Source organism: the organism of the source record quoted next, unplaced genomic scaffold, assembly GCF_019419815.1.
Source record: "Pyrus x bretschneideri cultivar Hongxiangsu unplaced genomic scaffold, Pyrus_bretschneideri_v1 Contig55, whole genome shotgun sequence".
NCBI lineage: Eukaryota > Viridiplantae > Streptophyta > Magnoliopsida > Rosales > Rosaceae > Pyrus > Pyrus x bretschneideri.
In genome coordinates, this window is record NW_025999793.1 from 1,866,422 (window position 1) to 1,886,644 (window position 20,223).

General features: G+C 37.1%; 1 protein-coding gene across 1 annotated transcript; it reads right to left on the reverse strand.

The window, feature by feature from the left end:
• Positions 1-13,889: 13,889 nt before the first annotated feature.
• LOC125470978 (vacuolar-sorting receptor 1-like) lies at positions 13,890-19,687 on the reverse strand. The gene is made up of 12 exons (XM_048570826.1): positions 19,116-19,687; positions 17,803-18,495; positions 17,626-17,714; positions 17,397-17,466; positions 17,243-17,326; positions 17,074-17,150; positions 16,891-16,972; positions 16,565-16,647; positions 16,386-16,452; positions 15,340-15,468; positions 15,140-15,252; positions 13,890-14,361 (listed from the first exon to the last, which is right to left on the reverse strand). The coding sequence occupies exons 1-12, from the start codon at positions 19,417-19,419 to the stop codon at positions 14,263-14,265; spliced, it is 1,890 nt and encodes a 629-aa protein (XP_048426783.1). The 5' UTR covers positions 19,420-19,687; the 3' UTR covers positions 13,890-14,262.
• Positions 19,688-20,223: the final 536 nt, after the last annotated feature.

Sequence of the window (20,223 nt, forward strand, 5' to 3'; positions counted from 1 at the left end):
AAAGGTTCAGTCCTTCAAAAGAAGAAGAATATGGCACTACTAAACTATTGCATTCCTGAAGCATAACTGTCGCATGCCAGACGCATGACAGTTGCCGCAAGGATACTTGTCCCGAAAAGGTCAATCCGTAGACATGGGAATATTGATGTCTCATGCATGAAGCATGATAGACGTATAAGTTCCAATGACTCAACTCCCGAAGTGGAGATTAAAATCCAAGCTCTATAACGCTCAAAAGGAGGTTATGATCCGCATTCTCTAAATTATAACTATCCTATAAGAGATAGTGTAATGCCCTTGAAGAGACCCAAAAGAAATGAAAAGCTTTTATGCATGCGCATGCACATGAGAATATGGGATCACAGATCGATGATAACCAATGGTAATTTTGGTTTTTACAAGTAGCTACTAAATTCATCAATGAGCAGTGGTGATATTGAGTCCCGTTCTTTTTCCATCAACAAAATTATGGGCTAAAAGTGGATAAAGGCAAATCCATTACAATTTTGTAAGAACGTAGAAAAATAGACCTATATACTTGGATACAATACAAATAGCCAAAAGATGTTGAACCTAGAAGGTTACATATGGGCATTTGTAATACCATGAAATACACTCATATGATATGACACAAGGTTGGAAACGAGTTCGTATAAATGGAGAATTATATACAAAGGGTTATGAGTCGCCCACATCATATCTCCATAAGTAAATCCCTTAAATATACATGGAAACGAATTGCTTTGTATAAATTCTAAGGGAAAATGTGTCATGAAATATAGAAAATCCCTGAAGGATTCAAATTGCTTGAAGAAAACCCCGGAAGGGTAAAGCATAAAATATGTACTCAATACCAATGGATGATATAAATTGCCTTAGTGAGTACTTTCATTATGGTATTGTTGCAACATACTAAAATCACTTGCAAGAGTTGATGATATTAAATTGGGACTCCTGAAGAGTCAAGAAAGATTATAAAGTGTTGAGAGAAATATTATCTCGAACTGCAGAATCGAACAATATGCCAACACGAATCTTATCCATGATGTTTATGACGTGAAAGAATCATATGAATTGAAGATTTTGAGTTGAATACTCAAATGATTTATACACTAAGAATGATCATTTATCTTCGCGAGGGGTAAAGATAAATTGATATTTGGTCCAGAAGTACCACATCTTAGTGAAATATATGCTTTATTGTATTTAACACAATACACTGAATGAAATAAAGCTTATATATTAATATCTCCGAGAAATTACAGACACATGAGTTAAAACAAACAAAAGAGAACCTTCACAAAGGTTGCTCATGTGAAGCCTCAGTACTCGAAAGTACCCCAGAAGGGGGAGACACCAGAAGTTGATTATTTGGAGTCTCAATACTTGATGGAACTCTAGATAGCTGAGACAATGGATGTCTTTGGAATAAAGACTCGAAGCCCCGATTGTCATTTTAAGTCCGACCTTAGGATTCTCGTAACTGGTCGAGCTTTCTTTTCATGCTCGTAGAGTAATTATTTGCAGGCATATGTAACACTCTATTCTCATGCTTAAGCCCTCTAATCTCTTGTTTAAGACTTGCAACCTCAACCATTAATGATTCAACTTGGTGAGTTCGAACAAGTAGGCGCTGGCCCATATTGGATACAGAGCCCGCACATTGAACACTGAGAGCCAATGAGTCTTGAACGGCCGCCTCATCAGACCGATTTGAAAGGATTATGTTGTCCTTTGGAGTGAGAAGATTCCTGGCTACCACTGTAGCGGTTATGTTATTCTTCATCATAGAGTCCCCAACCGTAAGAGGACCATTAGAAGATGAGAAGGATGGGCGCCATATGTTATCCTGACGCTGCTCATCTGTATCAATCTTGAGACTCAAATCTAAGCAAATGTTAGATGGGCAAGCCATTTTCAGAAATGATGAAGGAAGTCAGATAAAATCTCAGAATTGAAAGAAAGGAAAATTTCTGCAGGCAACAATTTTTGAGTGTTTCTGAACAAAATTGATATCTCTATAAAAGGAGGGACAACAGGACCACTTATTCAAAAATCGAAGAGACACCGATTTTCGAATTTCAAAAGCTGGATTTCCCTGCATGACGTTTGTCAACATTTCTTAGACGCAATCTCAGCTCTTGGATATCATGTGCAACTTTGTCAAAGATCTCTGATAAAGTTGAAAACGCGTGAATCTTACTGTTCTAATTACACCACAGTTACTGACAAGAGTAAAGGCACATCACTACTACCTGCTATTGGGAAATCCATATATATATATATATATATATATATATTAACCTCTGTCCTACATGGCAAAGCAGAACTGAAAAATATCTAATTATTCCTCATCTCCGAGAATGCATCTTTCACAAAGTATCTCGAAATACTCAGTTTTCTTCCTCTCCGAGAATACCTCTACAAACAAGTCACACCAAAGTAAGAGTATCTCATATCATCAGGGACGAGAGCAAGAGTATCTCATATCATGCAATCTCCATGTCCTTTCCTTTGTCCTTGTTCTTACCTGCCAAGACAAGGACAGAGAAAGCAATATGTCGGAACCTCCACTCAAATTTTCGCTGCCACCAAGAAGTGATGGTCCATTCAAATGCAAGGTTTGCATTTAACTCCTGCATCAGTGAGCAACTACTACAAGAGAAGATGCCACATATGCATGGGGGAAAACTAGGGAACATACCATTTCTGCAAAAGGGAGCAAGTAAGGCAAGTGAAAATGATACATTGAAGCATGTGGAGGCAACCACAACAAACACATGTCAGTTCATCCCCGATAAAGTCTAAGATCACTTGTCACATGAAGCTCCTCATGATCCAATTTCATTCAAGATCAAGCTTAGACGGCCTTTGAAGAAATCACAAGTCCGATTCAAGATCAAGTGTCCACCACCCTTGAATCAAATTTAGCTCCAGATAAAATAGGTAAATTCAGACCTTTGGAGGAAGTCTAGCAGAAGGCACGCCAACCCAGTTCAAGAACAAGTCTGTGGAAAGTTAACAACAAGTGAAACACCTCATTCGGCAACTATCGCCGCTAAAAGACTAAAGCAGCAGGATCAATGATCAGCCTAAATAATTTGAAATCAGGGGAAGATACTCATCAAGGGGGAGCATCCAAAAATAGATCAAGATCTTAATGAGACAACTCATGTTGATATGTGGACATCCAAGGGGGAGTGTTGAAAAGTCAGGTGGGTAATGAATGCCCACATAGAAACTAAAGACATTGGGTAGATTTTCAATGCCCATAAAATCAATCTTGACTTGGGAGATGAAGAAAGATTATATTGTCAAAGATGTGTGCTTGGAGTTGCTCTATAAATAGAGCACTTCGTATGCTTTGAATAGTGAGCAGAAAAAAAAAGGAGAGGAAGAGGAGAGGAGAGAATACATAGAGTTATCTTTGTACTCCTATTATTCCAAATTATAATGAAAGCATCACTGCTGCCCGATGACGTACTCCAGTCACACTGACTGTAGAGGAACCTCGTAAAGTTTGTGTCTTATTTTATTTATTCCACTGTACACACATCGTCGATTTTACAACACCTAGTATTTAGTATACGAATTAGATTGAATTCATTGTGGTTATTAAAATTGTCTTGTACAAATAATTTTTCTTTGATGACAAGGATCCTAAAAATGAAAATCCTTATAAGAGTAACTAATTAAGTGATTTCCTAATTAAGCACGCATATATTTTACATTTATTTGAAATTTGTTTTAAATTGACGTGTCAAATCCAATTATGTGATAATAGTTGTCAATGAAAATTAGTAATATGACGTGTTAGTCCAAATTTAAATTTGACAGTTAGCCACAAGCATCTCCAAATGAGATCTCAAATTCTAGGAGGAGATGCAACTGTGCAAATTTAACATAAAAAATTCTTCCAGCCAAAGTGTTATATGTTGACTGGATTTAAAATCTTGATGATTAGGGAGTCAAATTTGACATAAACTTTAAATTTATTTTTAATTAATTTTAACGGTGAGCCCCTTATTCCACTAACATTTCAACCAATAAAAATTTTGTTTCTGTTACCGTCATATTTAGAATAGGAATGTGATTGTGTAAATCCTAGTAGATATGAGAATGTATCTTAATTATATTCCTATTAGGAGTTGATTACCTATTAAATGTTGTAATCCTAAAGGGAAAGGTTTTTATCTATCATACTACTATAAATAAAGGCACAATAGGGTGAATCAAACACACCTCACAATTAAATCACTCTCTCTCTCCCTCAATACCGCCGGCCCCCTCTCTCTCTAAACCCTAGATCGTTCAATCAAATAGGCCTACAACACGTTATCAACAAGCTCTTACCAGAAACTGAGGAATTGACGCATCGTAGGAGGAGACTATCTTCCACAAAATTCAAAGGCTTATTCGTTTTCTGCTAATCAGGTATGCTTAAAATAAAAGAAGATATTTGAAACGTCCACGAAGCATGAAAACATTTCCCATGATGCATGAACTCCTTTATGTTTATATTTCCCTTACGATATATATATTGTATATGTTCATATATTTGTCAATATATATATATATATATATATATATTTGTTTCATGCATCGCACAATTAAATTGTTATGTGGAATATGTGAGTCAATGCATAAAATTAAATTAGAAGCAAATTTAGGGTTTCCTAAACCTTAAGAGATTTCGAAAACAATGGGGGAATTGGACATGGTGCAGCACACCACCGCACCATCATTGTGCAAGTAGCAACCAGGAGCCCAATCATGCTGCCTTGGCCCGCCCATTAGCAAGCTCATGTGCTTGTTGGGCCTTATGTTGCCCCGGCCTGCAGTCATCCAATCCAGCCCAGTTGGCTGGGATCTTTCCCATGGCCCGCACCAGTCAGCCTATAAGGTTGGGCTTAGCCCTTACACGCCCGAACCCACAAGGCCAACTTTTGATGCGTCTTACCTCGTGCCCTCCCTTAGGCCCAACAATGAAACCCAGCTGCGGCTGGGGTTTCTCCCTCACCCCCGTGGCCTGCAACGCACTCGCAAGGCTTTTATAGGGCCCTGCCTTTTACTCAAGGCACCCAACCCGAGCCCAATTATTTTTAGGGCCATGTTTTCGACCCGATAATATTATTTTAATATTATTTAGCTTCTACAATCAACCCCGTATGACCCGATTTATTGAATTAATTAAAAGTGACCTGCAGTCCATTAATCTGATAATGAATCCATAATTATTGACCTGAAGATCACTTTTGGACATTAACGATTTAATAATTTATTCTTTATACTTTGAACCGCAACATACTTTCGTAGTAACGAAGCTCTCACACTTGAGTTCCCGAAGAACCTCAAATCCACTATATTTAAATTAGTATATTGCATTGTGTATTTCTTGCAAGAACATTTCATTATGAACTAATTGTTCATAAAAACTAAATTGAACCTATAGTTTCAAATTTAGTGTCTTTGAAACTTGCAGTTTTCATTCAAAAAATACCACATGAAACCTGTAGTTTTCATGTATAAATTAAACCAATACATGTCTATAGAACCTGTATGTTTTACGATATATGCCTATGGCTTACCATATGACTAATCACGTTTTTTTCCCTCTGTTTTAGGGACATGTCGAACTTGAACAAGCTCAATTTCTTCGCTCTAGGAGTCTCAGGAAGAAACTATCTGAAGTGGGTTCAAGACGTAAAGCTTCATCTCACTGCAAAGGGCATTAGAGCCACCATCGAGGCACCTATCGCCGACAAACTTGTTGACGAAGCTCAGAAGGCTACTACAATGATCTTCATTCAAAGACACATTCATGATGCACTGCAGACTGAGTACCTCGCTGAGGAGGACCCACGCACCCTCTGGTTGCTCTGGGCGACCGTTTTGATCACTAGAAAGACATATACTTGCCTAAAGCAAGACACGACTGGCAGCATCTTCGCTTCCAGGACTTTAAATCCGTGAATGAATACAACTCTGAAGTTTGTAGAATTTGTTCATTGTTGAAATTCTGTAAAGTGGAACTAACCGAATTAGATCTCATGGAGAAGACCTATTCGACCTTCCATGCCACCAATATTGTCCTACAGCAACAATATAGGGCACATAAATTCACCAAGTTTTCGAATTTGATCTTCGTTTCTACTAAACTGGACATGTGCTATCGCTGTGGATCAAGGGATCATTGGTCATGCGTATACCGAGCTTCCCCTGAGGCTATTGCCAAGTATCATTCTTGTCGTTAATCTAACTTTGTACATGTGGATCATCCGGAAGATGCAACTACATCAATGGAGATATCGGATTTTCCAGAGGCATCAGCTCCTATGAATGAATAAATTATACATCGAAAAGTCTATGGCGGGATCGCAGCTACCCAACTCTATCAATAAGGCTTATGTCAAAGAAGTACTAGAATTCGTTGACGGTCAGATCCAAGTCAAAAAATTGGCTTAGATTGAGGAATCCCACCATCACACGGATTGCATTTAGAGAACATTGAGCGGGGGCACACTTCATGGAGCAAAGCACCTCTTGAAAGAAACGGGGCATGGGAAAAGTAAATCCCAACACGAACTAGTAGGGGTGAAACTCGATAGCTCTCCGAGCCCTACTACATGGCTTACGGCTGCTACCCTCCTTGACACACTCACATGCATCCCAGACTGAATGGCGTACCTATATGCTTCAAAGAAATCTCTGAACAAGTCGTCAGAATTAATTTTGAAGTGAGCAACCTTGAAGTAGCCCACTTTACTCAAAGATCCACCTTGACGATACAACGGTGGCACATCATCATCACTCTTGTGGCTTGAAGAAGACATGCTCGAAGAAATTCTACAAAGAAGCGAGGAAGAATAGTTAGACGGTCGCACACAAAAAAAAAAAAAAAAAGTGCAGCAAGCCCCACGGTCCAAGGGTAGCAACCAAGAGAGCCCAGCCTGCGCTGGCTCCCGTTTCTCTTTCTTTCGTCCTAGCAACCTTACAACCCAACCCAATAGGAAGGGGGCTGGTGCCCCCGTGCCTCCCTCTATTTCTTATCTCTTATACGTGCCAGTCCAATGGCCTCTGGCCCAATTGCACGGGTCCAAGCCTAATGGCCCAAACTTCATGTCCTAGCACCCACCAGCCTTTGAGCTTCCATCACACCAAGCAAACAGCAGCCACCCACACACAACAGGCATGTCGTGGCTTCTCCAGCCACTTTTTCACACATCCTCGACCCCTATCGAGCCAAATTTCAAGCCTCGATGCTCTAAAAAATTAAGTAGACAAGGAAAATTAAATTTTTCTTACCTTGATGCGGCATGTAGACTAAGAAAGCAATGAAAGACGGTCATTTGCATGGGCAAGTATAGAAGATTGCTAGGGGAGGGGAACAAATATCCTCTAGCTTTCTCTCTCTTGTAGGGTAGAATAAATTGCTCTCTAAAATTGATTTAATCATCTACTTAAGGTAGACTTAAATAGACTTTGGAAGTGATTTATTTTCCTTTCCTAGAAAGATCTAATTTCTAATTAATATGGGAATCTACATCAAAATAGGAAACAATCTTATGTTTCCTAAAGCAAGGAAAAATCTCTACACCTACTGCTTTTTTCTTGAGAGCAGCCCAACAGGTGTGGGGATATTTGTGGAGCAAAAAATAATCAAGAAAATTATGGAGGTGACACGTGGACTTTTAGGTGAAAATGACAAAAATACCCTTAAGGCACACTAAGATTCCCACGCGCATACAACGGATAATAATGGCTCAATTAAGGAAGAGTCAAGGGTGATCAAAATGGTATTTATTCAAATCTCTCTCATCACTCCTCATCAATCCTCATCAAATCCTTATTCAAAAGGTAACTCCCAATTTTCCTATTTAATTTAGGATTAATTGTCATGTTAATTGCAAGACATTATTTCACATAATATCTTGCAATTATTCACACAATTCCGTCATATATGGCCGGCCACTATTCTCCAAATAGGGCCGGTCACTCACCTATAAATAGCTCTATTCTCCCATTAAAAAGCTAAGCCATTTTTGCTACCCACAAACTCCTAAACACATTCTTTTCAGAATTCTAACTTTAGCATCGGAGATTATTTGGCCAAAGCCCCTCCTCCCATTCATCGTGCGAGCGTGATGCTTTTGGTCTTAATTTTAGGTGTTATTATTTTGTAGGTGCATTTTCGTCAAATAAGAAGACATCGAAAATTTACATCTACAATGTGTCCCGTCCAATCCTGTAGCAAAAATTGTCAATATTCTAAATTAGTAATATTGTGTGTTAATTTCAATTCAAATTTGACACTTGTTGAAAAGTAATACACGGATAAATATTTCATGAAATTGTGATGTGTCATTGTCAATCCGCATTCACCACGTGTCTTAAACATAGCCTTGGTAAAACTATATAAATAAGGTGCTCCCCAGGTCTCACATTCATATTCACATTCACAATTCTCCTCAACTCACTATGCGTTTTATTACTTTGTAACCACTTTTGTTCTTATTTTCACATTAGATGTCTCTTTATTTCCTTTGAATTTCTACCTACAATTGATATCAAGATGAGTGATAAAATCAACAAAATCAATCGCATCCATGATTTACCAGGAAAAAAAAGGCTACCCGACCACTGGATGGCAACCGGGAGGCCAATCATGTGGAAGCTGTAGGAGGAGCTCTGAGCTAGTTGGCAAGTACAGATCGCCAATAGGCATAAATCCTTTGCATCGCGGTCCCATGATCAGTGGCAATTGACGATAATAACGCAAAACCACTATGCGTGGCCTCAACCTCTTACATTGGGAGGCATACAGTGCCTAAGAATTTGTAGCCAAATAAACAGTAGACGTGGTTTCAATTACTGTAATTTTACAAATAGTTATTTCTTGGTATTTATATTAGCTCGAAATTGTATGTATGTAAACTTTAGATGAGTATAAGGGGGCTTGTAGGTTAGTCACTTAAGAGACCCCTCCCTAGTATCAAGTGTATTGAAATGAAAAATTGGCATAATGAGAATGTAAAAAGAAAATTAATTCATATTAAGCTATGTTTTGGACCCCCTCAAACTTTTGTCCATTTTATTTCATGTGAGTTGAGGCTCATCGGAAAAACTATTATGCAACATAAATTAAGTCAATTCATCAGAACAATTTCTAGTTTGGCAATTTCCAACAATTCTATGATCAAACTATACAGTATTCATCTTTTTATTCTATATACCATCTTAAATTATAGAGAACTTTAACGAAAAGCTCCCGGTAATGTTTATTTTAACAAAAAATCACATTTTTACACTAAAAAGTCAATCCTGGTACTATTCACTTTACCCTTTATTTTGTCCTTATCGTTAAAACTCAAAGTTTTCAAGTTCTTTTCTTTAATTTTTCTTAAATTATATTCTACAAATAATTCTACTTAAGTAGAAAAGGATCCTAAAAAAATAAATAATTATAAAGTAACTAGGTAATTACCTTAACACCTAGTACATATAAGAGTAAATACGTATATATTTGAACATTTATCTATAATTTGTTCGAGTTTGATGTGTAAGATCCAATCTGATAAGAATATTTGTTAATAAGTTAATAGTATTACAGATTTGACAGTTGTCAAAATATGTCACTTGATGAATTACATATTTAACATTTATCAAAACGTGTCACATGATGAATTATTGACGTAATACATATAATTCTATAATAACATTTTTCAATATAAATTAATAGCATTACGTGTTGACCCAAATCCACCACATTGGCAAATAAATTATTACAAATAGTTATACTTTAGTAGAAAAGAAAAAATAAATACTTATAAAGTAACCAAGTAATTTTCCTGACACGTAGTTCATATAAGAGTAAAGACGTATATATTTGGACGTTTATCTATAATTTGTTCGAAGTTGACGTGTTAAATCCAATCCTATACGCACAATACAATTGTTAATATAAATTAATAGTATTATGCGTTGGCCTCTGTTCAAATCTGATAGTTGTCGAAATGTGTCGAATGGACAAATATTTTGTGATGTATTGACGTGATACATCATCCTGTAATAACAGTTGTCAATATAAATTAATAACATTGTGGGTTGGCCCCAACCGAAAATTGACATTTATCAAAGTGTACTACATGGACAAATATTTGTTGAAATATTGACGTGTTATTGCCAATATGCATACACCGCGTATCTTATATGTATTCAATCGTAATTTTATATAAATTAAACGCTATTTAGGTCTCACATTCTATTCAAAGTTTTTCTCAACTCACTCTGCATTGCATTTTCTGTAGCTTTGTAACCACCCTTGTTCTTTGCTTTTAAGTTTGATTTCTCCGTTCATACCCTTATTTCCGATGCAATACTACCTACAAAATGATTGCAAGATGACTGGTAAACTCAACAAAATCATTCATGATCACTCGACCGTTGTGCCATCCTCGATCATCGTCCCACATTGGCTGAAGCTTAAGCAAGTCAGAGCACAAAGAAATGTTTATCTTTGGAGTTTCATTAAGAAGCCATAAAGATATTACATGCAGCCTAACTTTGCTTTGAAAATTTCTGGGATGCTGCTGGAGATGGCAACTTGGAACTGCTTGGAGTGTCACCAGATTCTTTCGCTGCCAGGCGGAAGAAGCTGTTCAGGTGCTTAGGATATCCAAGACCAAAGGATCTACAAAGATTCCATTCATCCCAGTTACCTTTCCTGCTGAGGCTGTGTTCCATTTTTCCTATTTCAATACAGAAAGAAAATTGCCACAATGAGGATGTACAAATAAAGTGTATAATTTTCCAAACGGTGGAATAATTACACTAAGTTCATCTAAACTACAGTGAGGGAGGTTTGAACGTGAAACCTTAGATATACGGATTAATGATCTTAACCAACTGAGTTATAAGTCACTTGCTTAAAAACAAAGTGTATGGAGCTCTTGAGAATTTGTAATTTATTACTTGTACAAATAGATATTAATTTTATTTTTATATCAATTTGATATCCACATACACATTTGAAAAAAAAAACCACAATAACAGCAAGCAAAGACCATCAAAACCAAATTATTTTGTGTATGTGATAGTTACACTGTGGATTGGATAAGACATTTACAACCATGCTCTCTATTTTTTTTAGTTAAATTTTAACTAAAAATACTGCATGTTACTTTAGGAGCTCCTTAGAAAATCCTACTCAAATCACTCTCTAGTTTATTGAGTTATAATGACTGTGGACCAATAAGAATAGTGTTTATTTATAAAGTTAGTAAAATATTGGTAATTAATACTAGGAGCTTCTTTCTCACTTCTAGATTTAGGAACTCCTCGATTTTAGGAGGTAGATAGGGAGTGTAATTGAAAATGGATTTTTCTAAATCCTCTTTACAATTTACCTAGGACCTCATTTAGAGCACTTCTAGTGTTGTTAGGCTCCTCTGAGCTATAGGCAACCAATCCCCTTAAATGAACAGTATCTGTCTTTAGTAAACAAAAATTGTTCAAGTATACCTTCACCCCTAAACTGAATACGTCACATAATTCCTATTAAAATATTAATATTTTTTATTTTATAAAATAATAAAAAAAATAATTTTAATTTATTATAAAACACTTATTGTATTTTTAATTAATTTTCAATAATTTTTTGTATTTTTAATATTTTATTATTTTTATTAGTGGCTGACGTTACCATGATGTTAGCCTTGTGTCACATCCCTCAGGCACTACGCTTGTGGAATTATGCCTGGTGGAGAGCCTAAGCCCTCTTGGAGCCCAAGCTACTTGAATGGGTTGGAGTCAATCGCTAGGGGCATTGGGTCATTCAACAGCCAATTCCCAAGGGATTGCATCACGCTAGAAGTGCTCTTAGGGGAGTCCAAATCTTCTGCACTTATTTTTTGTGTGGTCTCTCTATAGTTTCTATCATTGATTGACACATGTCCATAAACTTAACCCTCCTTATAGAGTTGTCCATAAACTTAACACGTGGCAATCAATAACAAAAGCCACACACAAAATGGGTGTAGAAGTGAACTTGCCATTCACAAGATTTGAGCATAAAACCTCTTGTACAAGAGGAATACTAAAAATTTCAATGCATCCATAATCCATATTATATTGGGCACACTAAAACTATCCTCGTATATACAAGAAGAGTAATGCTAGACAACATTTGTAAACTATGTGATATGTCACCAACAAAAAATAAGCCCATTAATCAACACTTAAGTAATAATTCAATGATCAACAATCCGGTCTAGTGGTATTCCTCTTCACTTATAAGTGAGAGGTCTTAGGTATTCCACTAGACTATAGAAGATGATAAAGAGAACGAACATTCTGATTATGATTTTCGGATGGTAAAAGTTCGTTTATAGTTAGTGGGGGACAAGTAAGTCCCCTATAGGTGACACTAGCATACTCTAGGATTACATATCTGCAAACCACATTTTTGTTTTGTATTGAGTAACGCATATCCACATTTTTGTGGAGAAAAGAAGAAAATTGATGATGCCCAAGGGGGCCAAGGATCAGCTAAAGAAACCAAGGATGATAATGTAATTGTATTATTTTCCAATTAATGTTTCAGTTGAGAACACCCATTTTCTAAAATGTATGGATGACACTTGTTTAATACTTTGCTTAAGATCCGCCTATTGTTGTTCCGCTTCTTGCTATAACAAAAAGACTTGTCGGAAATCTGATTGATCCAAAAAGGCATGGGAGTCTTTGGGCGTATTTCATACGCTATTTCAATTTTTTTTTTTTTTTATTTGTGCACTAAGGCCTCGTTTGGCACACCGTATAAGACCATCGGATAGTATTAATAATACGAAGCGGGTGTTTGGTGAGCTTCGTATTAAATAAGCACCGGATTATTTAATCCGGCCCCACTTATTTTATACCCCTCCCACCCGCTTACGAATCTCGTCCAAAACCTCTGTATTATTTAGTCAGGTGAGATTTCTCTTGCTCACTCTGTTCCTCTCTTGCATGACTCCTTCAACCATCTCACCTGCCTGCTCTCTCTCGTCTAGATCTCAAGTTCATCTTTGTCGTCTTCTTTTTTTCTTTCTGTTCCTCCCTCCTCCTTCACACACACACACCTCCCACCTCCTCCATTCGCCTTCGATCTCTGACAGGACAACAATACTTCCATGGGTTGAAGGAAGAAGATGATGATTCAAATTCTTCCGATCTAGGCTCCAACGAGAAGGACGAGGAGGAGGAAGGGAGCTGGGCTCCGACAAGGAAGGGAGCTAGGCTCCGATGATAAAATTTGGTTTATTAGAATTGAAAATATTTAATTTCTGGGATTTTTTTTTTTGGTTGGTGAATCGATATGGGTTTTGGGAGATTTGAAGAAATGAGGAAGTGGGTTCATATGGGAGGGTGGGAATTGATGCGTGGGGAAGATGGTGAAGATAGGAAGACATGATTGGGAAGTGGGAAGAGATCTGGGTTTTTTTTTTTTTTTTTTTTAATTTTTGTCTGTGTAATGATGTTTTTTTTTTTTTCCTCACCTGTTTTTCTTCCTTTTTTTTTCATTTTAACAACACTTATTTTGTGAAATTATTTCAAATAATTATTATAGTCCGACCTATTATCCGATGTATAAATTAATCCGATACAACACCAAACGCCCGATTAATTTAGTCAGTCCTATCCAACGACTATTTATCCTATCCGACTGAAATAGTCAGTACGGTCCGAGCTGCCAAACGAGACCTGTTTTCGATATTCCCCTTCCTATGCACTTACGGTCCTGTTTTCTCTACTCACCAACTTTTGTTTAATCCTTTCATTTCTGTGGCTAAAAATTGAAAACAAAATAGTTATCGAACGAGCCCTTGGAAAACCACAACAGCAAGCAAAGATGACCAAAACAAAATTGTTTTGTGCATATAAATTATAACTAAACTAAGGTATAAGTTACAGGCAAAAGTAAGTTACAGAATAACAACAAATTAACTAAAATGAAAAGATACCAAGATTTTACGCTGGGAATAGAAGTGTTCTGACACTAGACCTACACTCCTTGCAATCTACCTTACTCCAAGGGATTGGCATGCTACAGTCCTACGAAACAAGACATTCTAATCTGCATTCATTTACAATCCGACACGACGTAGAGGAGTATGAAAGATTAGGCTCAATCAAACATTCAAGACTGCAAAAGAAAGACGTATAACAATCCATATCCATGCTGTGCCATATAAATCCTAACCGTTCAATAATGGGGTCCCATTTTCACGCCCTCTCCTCGTTCACATGATTTGGAACTTCGGCTTGGCTGTCCAAAGGCATATATTGTGCCATTATGGCTCTTATCTCCGAATCCATATATGACTGCAAAAATATAATTGAAAGTATCAGCAACCTGAATCAACAAAAAAAAAAAATAAAAGCGGAAAAGATTTGTATCCGGACTTTAATTAACTCCCCCAATAGAATCATCGTTTAACTATAGCAGTCCTCACATCTTAAAAAGTTGATTAAAAGACTTGTGAATGCAAGGCAAAGTGGATTTCGTAGTCCGAGACACAGCCCAACAGTCTTTAACCATGAAGTCAACACACCAAAATCAATAGTGTGATAGGCACAGTTAGTACCCTCATACTATCTGTAAATCTCATGTCCATTGAATCAACCACAGAAGACAAAATAAAGACAGTAGGAAAATTTTTGTCAATTTTGACCCTAAAAGCTACCCATATACAAAAATTTGTGTGTGCGCAAGAAAATATGTTCCATTATCTCGGTCATTTATGGGGTTTCTCTAAACACAGACAATTCTAAAGCAAGACAGTCCATTTCCCTGCCAATAGCTTACAAAGAATAGATGGTTCCACTGTACTTCACCATGAGTTCTATACTTCTATCGACATTTCTAGTTTTTCTTTTTCTGTTAAAACATGTTCTATTTTTTAGATATTCAAAAGTTAAAGCAATTGCAGCACAACCAGAGTTCACCTGATGCATCAAGCATCGATAAACACAATTTTATCAACCTCAGGACAACAACCACCAAAGATGATCCAATAATACCACCATTAATAGGAGACTCCAGCGTTAACAATGATATGTAGGAAGTTTGCAATGAAGAAATAAAGCAAAGAAAGCTCACTCGTAATCTGTATTTGTACACTAGATATGCCCCACCAGCAGCCATCGCCAAGCCTATCAAAATAACCCACACAGCAACCCATGCAGACGACTTTCCCCCACCAGAAGACTTACCTGCAGATTATAAAGGGGAGTACATCAGAATAAGCACTTACAGTATACATATTCAGAAAATGTAAACACTCGAGTTTCTGGACTCACTTATGCAGGTATCCTGGTCCCTGATATACAGAAGATTCCCACTGCACGAGCAATCATAGCTCCCCCAGGTATTTTTACAGCTACAGTCGGGGCACTGACAGGCTTTCTTCTCTTTGCATTCATCAATATCTAAGGAAAAAATAATGTGAGCAACAATTAGATCCAAGATATGTCATTGCAAAGATTCTGGATGATTGTCTACTTTTTATGTCATATAGGCTGGTTTAATTAATAGCAATGTTAGGAAGTTCAGCCTGCCACAAAACCTACACCGATCTCTAGTTGACCACATAAATATAGAACCAAATTAAATATGACCATTCAGATCTGGAGCAGGATATTTGCTTGACATGGATCACCCACTGGCTTACCACAATGTTTTGGATAAAGCTAAATTTCACTAAATTATTGATAACATGCAGTTTTATAAGATTTCCACCGGGTCCAAGACTCCCAGTATAACTTAACCAGTAAGATGCAAACCAACTGAATAAGAAGCGACAAAACCTAGCTTGTAGATACTTACATTGTTTCCCATCCTCAATCATTCGAAACTTAAAACACCAAAGCATCTGGAGGAGAATAATAAACATACAGTGCTAGGGGCATAAATTGCAGTGACCAAAAATTCGTTGGCTTTACATATTATTGCAGTTTCGTTGGTGAGTCCCATTACTTCCTATTTGTGCAAGGCCATAGTCTCAGGTTATATACAAAGCCATAGAAGAGTACTCAAGTAGATCTATTCATGAATAGGCATATACAAGCAGACCACTTCAATTCAATATACAGCATAGCAGGGTTAACAACTTCTGTAGCATGTCGTGATGCACCATTGTGTATGCACCATTGTGACATTAATCCATTTGTAAGTTTACGCTGGATCACAATGAAACTTTAAAAATTAACACAACAAAGGAAGCACAAACTTTATTTCGAGTGGTCTGAACTACGTCCTTTTAGATGCATACCACACAGATTTATTCTGTATTACAGTAAAGCTGACAACCAATAACAGGACGTGCCAAGGCAATGATTTTTCTTACCCTCACAACTTTTAACACCATCGCCTTTAAACCCAGGGGGACACTGACACTGGACCTCTCCATTATCCTGTCCAGAAAATAACCTTACTTAAATTTCAATTATTTGATATGAGAATAAAAACCATAGGCCAGAGCAGAGTTTTCTTTTACAGAAAATGGGAATGCACAAAACCACTTACTGTGCAAGCAGTGAATGCATGCCCATCTCGAGCTTCGTGCCAACAACCTCCATTGTTTACCTTGCACCTCCCAGGCCCACTTGCTGGAAATGAAAGGTAATATTCCTCAATGAAAAGTCATAATGCAGAACAAGGAAAAATATGTATGGAAAAAAAAGGAAGAAGCCGAGCCTTTTATTTTTTTATTTTTTTAAGGCGAATTTGAGCTACTCTTTTATTACAATGAAAAAAATAAAAGAAAATATATTTTGGTGTAGAATAATTCCCTCAAATTTAGCTTCTCTAGTTAAAATTTATGGCTGTTTTAGGTTATCTTTTATTGTTACCTTCACAGGTAGTGTAACCATCTCCTTTAAATTGCACACCATCAACCAGAGGGCACTCACATACCCTCCCACGAAATGTATCCTGAGGAAACAAACCATAGTCGCAAAAAACAAGAGTTAGAATACCCATTACTTTCAATTTTCAAAAAGATATACGATCGGCTAGTGGGTTACAATTTATACCTTGCAGGCTGTGAGGTTGGCTGCTTTATCCTGCCAGCAACCACCATTATTATCCAAGCATTCATTCGTCTCCACATCTGCCATGAATAGATAGTAAACCAGCACTTTATTTCAGAATGAAAACAATCAGAAGGAGATAAGAAACACCACAATAACAAGAAGGGCCTACCAGTACTCAAACAAACAGCTGGCTCAGTAGTTTCCTCGAACCCAGAACAGATGGCCTTCAGAACTGCACCTTTCTCCAACTTGCCTGCAAGCAAATATTTTAGAGATGGAAGCTTCTCGATTGCTATCTGAGAAATAAAAGAACGAGGACAAACCTCGGTATTGGCGATTATTGACAACAACGGTAGGCAATATGGTTACATCACCTCTTGTTCCTTTCCCAACCTACAAAAAGTGTTCTTGTCAAGCAAGCATAACTAACTAAACCAATATCACCAATTCAAGGAATTGCATTACAGGACCACTATTGCTCAAACATGCTAGAAACATGTTAATGGAGTAAATAAATCTTAAAAAAGAAAATAAATGCGAAAGGAAAAATACCTGAGCATCTTGCTCTTCTTTCAGAACAGTATTTTCAGAGTCCGCATTAGGGTCTCCCATACAATTCTCAATCTTCTTAATATCAAGCCCTGACAACACCACATGAATATTAGAAACTCATTCTACATTAATCGTTAATCTTCTTAGAAACATCAAATGCAATATATAATGATTTACCAAGAGATTTAATGACACCATCAGCACATTCCTTGTTGTACTTTTTCTCCTTCATGGGACATCTAATTTGAAAATCAGTTACGTAGTCCCACCATACCCAAGGCTTTTTGGTCTCATTTACCACTCTAAAAACACATAGCTGCCTTAAATTTTCAAGAACCACATCTTTCCCATCGTAACCACTGCTGAAGTCCTGTTCTGGATCAGGAGCACAATATCTTCCATGATTGATGCACTGAGACTTGCACTGTTTGCTTAAAGTAAATGCCCGAGGACAGTACCAAGTTATATAATGAGGTGTGAATTGAGTGTAACCGCCTTTTTCAAGTATTTGGGCTGCTCCCCTAAAATCCTTCATAAATTCCATCAACATGTCACATTTAACCCCACATTCATCGTTGCTGTTGGTCCACAGTTCATATTCCACACGATCATCTGGATGTGGAACAGCTTCTCTCCAGTCAAGATTCACATTGACCATATCACCGGCACTGATTGCTTTCTTTAAAATTTCGCCAAACCTTTTTTCAATAAGCGCAGATGGTATTGTTATGTTCTCAATGTATTTGGAAGTTGAACCATCCTCTTCGGGTGAATCCATGGTTATCAATGCCTCCTCAATATTATCAGCAACAAGAACTGCAGATGCCCCAGCTTTCTGGGCATTCCAAACCTTCAAGGCAAAGAAGCAATCTGGAAAGCACGAACAACAGTTTTTAACTTTTAACACACGAAATGCACAGTTAAAACAGGAGGATAAATACATGTATATTAAAAATCACCGAAGTAGGATCATAAATTTAATATAAGAGACTTTTACAGATACAGACAACAACAATTAAACATATCTGCTAACATGAAGCAAATTAATCAGACTTAAGAATCGATTGTCTGCACCGACTAAACAAAAGAAGAGCTAAACAAGGCAAATTGATCAGAATTGGCAAAAATGGCATCTCCAAATCCAACCAAAACAGACCAATTGAAGCGTATATTTTTCAATAGCACACAAAATACTCGGAACAGAAGTCAGAATTACAAAAAGTTAACATCAAAATGAACCGAAACACGCCATTCGAACCGAAAAACTCACAATAGCATTCTCAAATTAGCCACAACTACAAAAAGCGTAACTCCCAAATTAACCAAAACAAGCAAAATTGAACCCCAAAACTCATAGAAACTATCAGATTGCTCAAAAATGAAAAAAGGGCACCTCCTAAGTTAACCAAAGCAATCAAATTGAACCTCAAAACTCACAAAAAAGAAAAAATAAATAAATCAAACTATCGAAAAAATTACAAAAAGGGTACCTCCACGATCGACCAAAACGAAAGTTGGGAGAGCTCCGGGGCTCGATTTAAATGTAATCCCAAATTCAGAAAACTCCTTGCATCCCTTCTGATTCTCCTTCGGATACACCACGGCGCCGGCCATGCTGCCGCCGTACTGAGGAATCCCGAAGTTGCCAATGGCACTGTCGTACGTGCCTTTGATTTTATCCGGGGATGTGACCCTGAAGCTGTTCTTCTCCACCACGAATCTCCCATTCGCCATAGACAGCAGCAGAAACCCTAGAAAGAATCTCAGCGCTGCTGACCTCTGCAGCTCCATCATTCCACAAGATAGCAGAAAATAAAAAGATGGGATTTTTGGAATCGAATTTACTGAACACACACAGATAAAGCTAGTGTTTTTTTCTCAATTCTTCACTTGTTGGGTTTGTGAATTTGTTTCTGAAAAACCCAACAAAAAAATAATGAAAAGAAATAGAAACTGTGCTTTAGCTGAATCTGTGGATTTATGAAAATTGTATGAGAAGTTGGAAACGCTAATAAGATCTCCGCTGTCGTATATTGCCCTGCATAAATGTCTTTTACTCCCAACTAATACAATTTTAATGTACTTTTTCTTAATTTTATAGTTAATGGAAATTAAGCTAAGTTTGATTAGTGATAGGCGGAGCTATTGACGCTGTATGGGATTCCTAAATTGCCCATGAAACGTGCGATTCACGCCAAAGAATTGAATGGTAGTTTGGTCAGTTCCTGTGACGTCCACATAATCTGGAGTCTGTCAAGTGTCACCTAACATTTTCCCTGAGACCAGAAAAGTCTTCCAACATGTTCCTTCTCTCGATTTTTTCTTTTAACCTATTGTTTACGGGTTTTGAATTTAAAATATTTTACTTACGGTAAAAGGAAATAGTACTAAACTTTAACATTAAGTAATATTTTTTAGTAAAAAGAAATAACATTAGATTGCTTCTTTTCTTAATGGAAAATGAGAATGCCGCTCTAGGAGTAGGATGTCATCTACTTTAAAGCAGTATTAAGGTCAATTATGCACATGAGAGTAGGTAAAATTGCCCGTTGATCTGTTGTATGCTTTACATATATCAATGATCATGATCAGCCCACA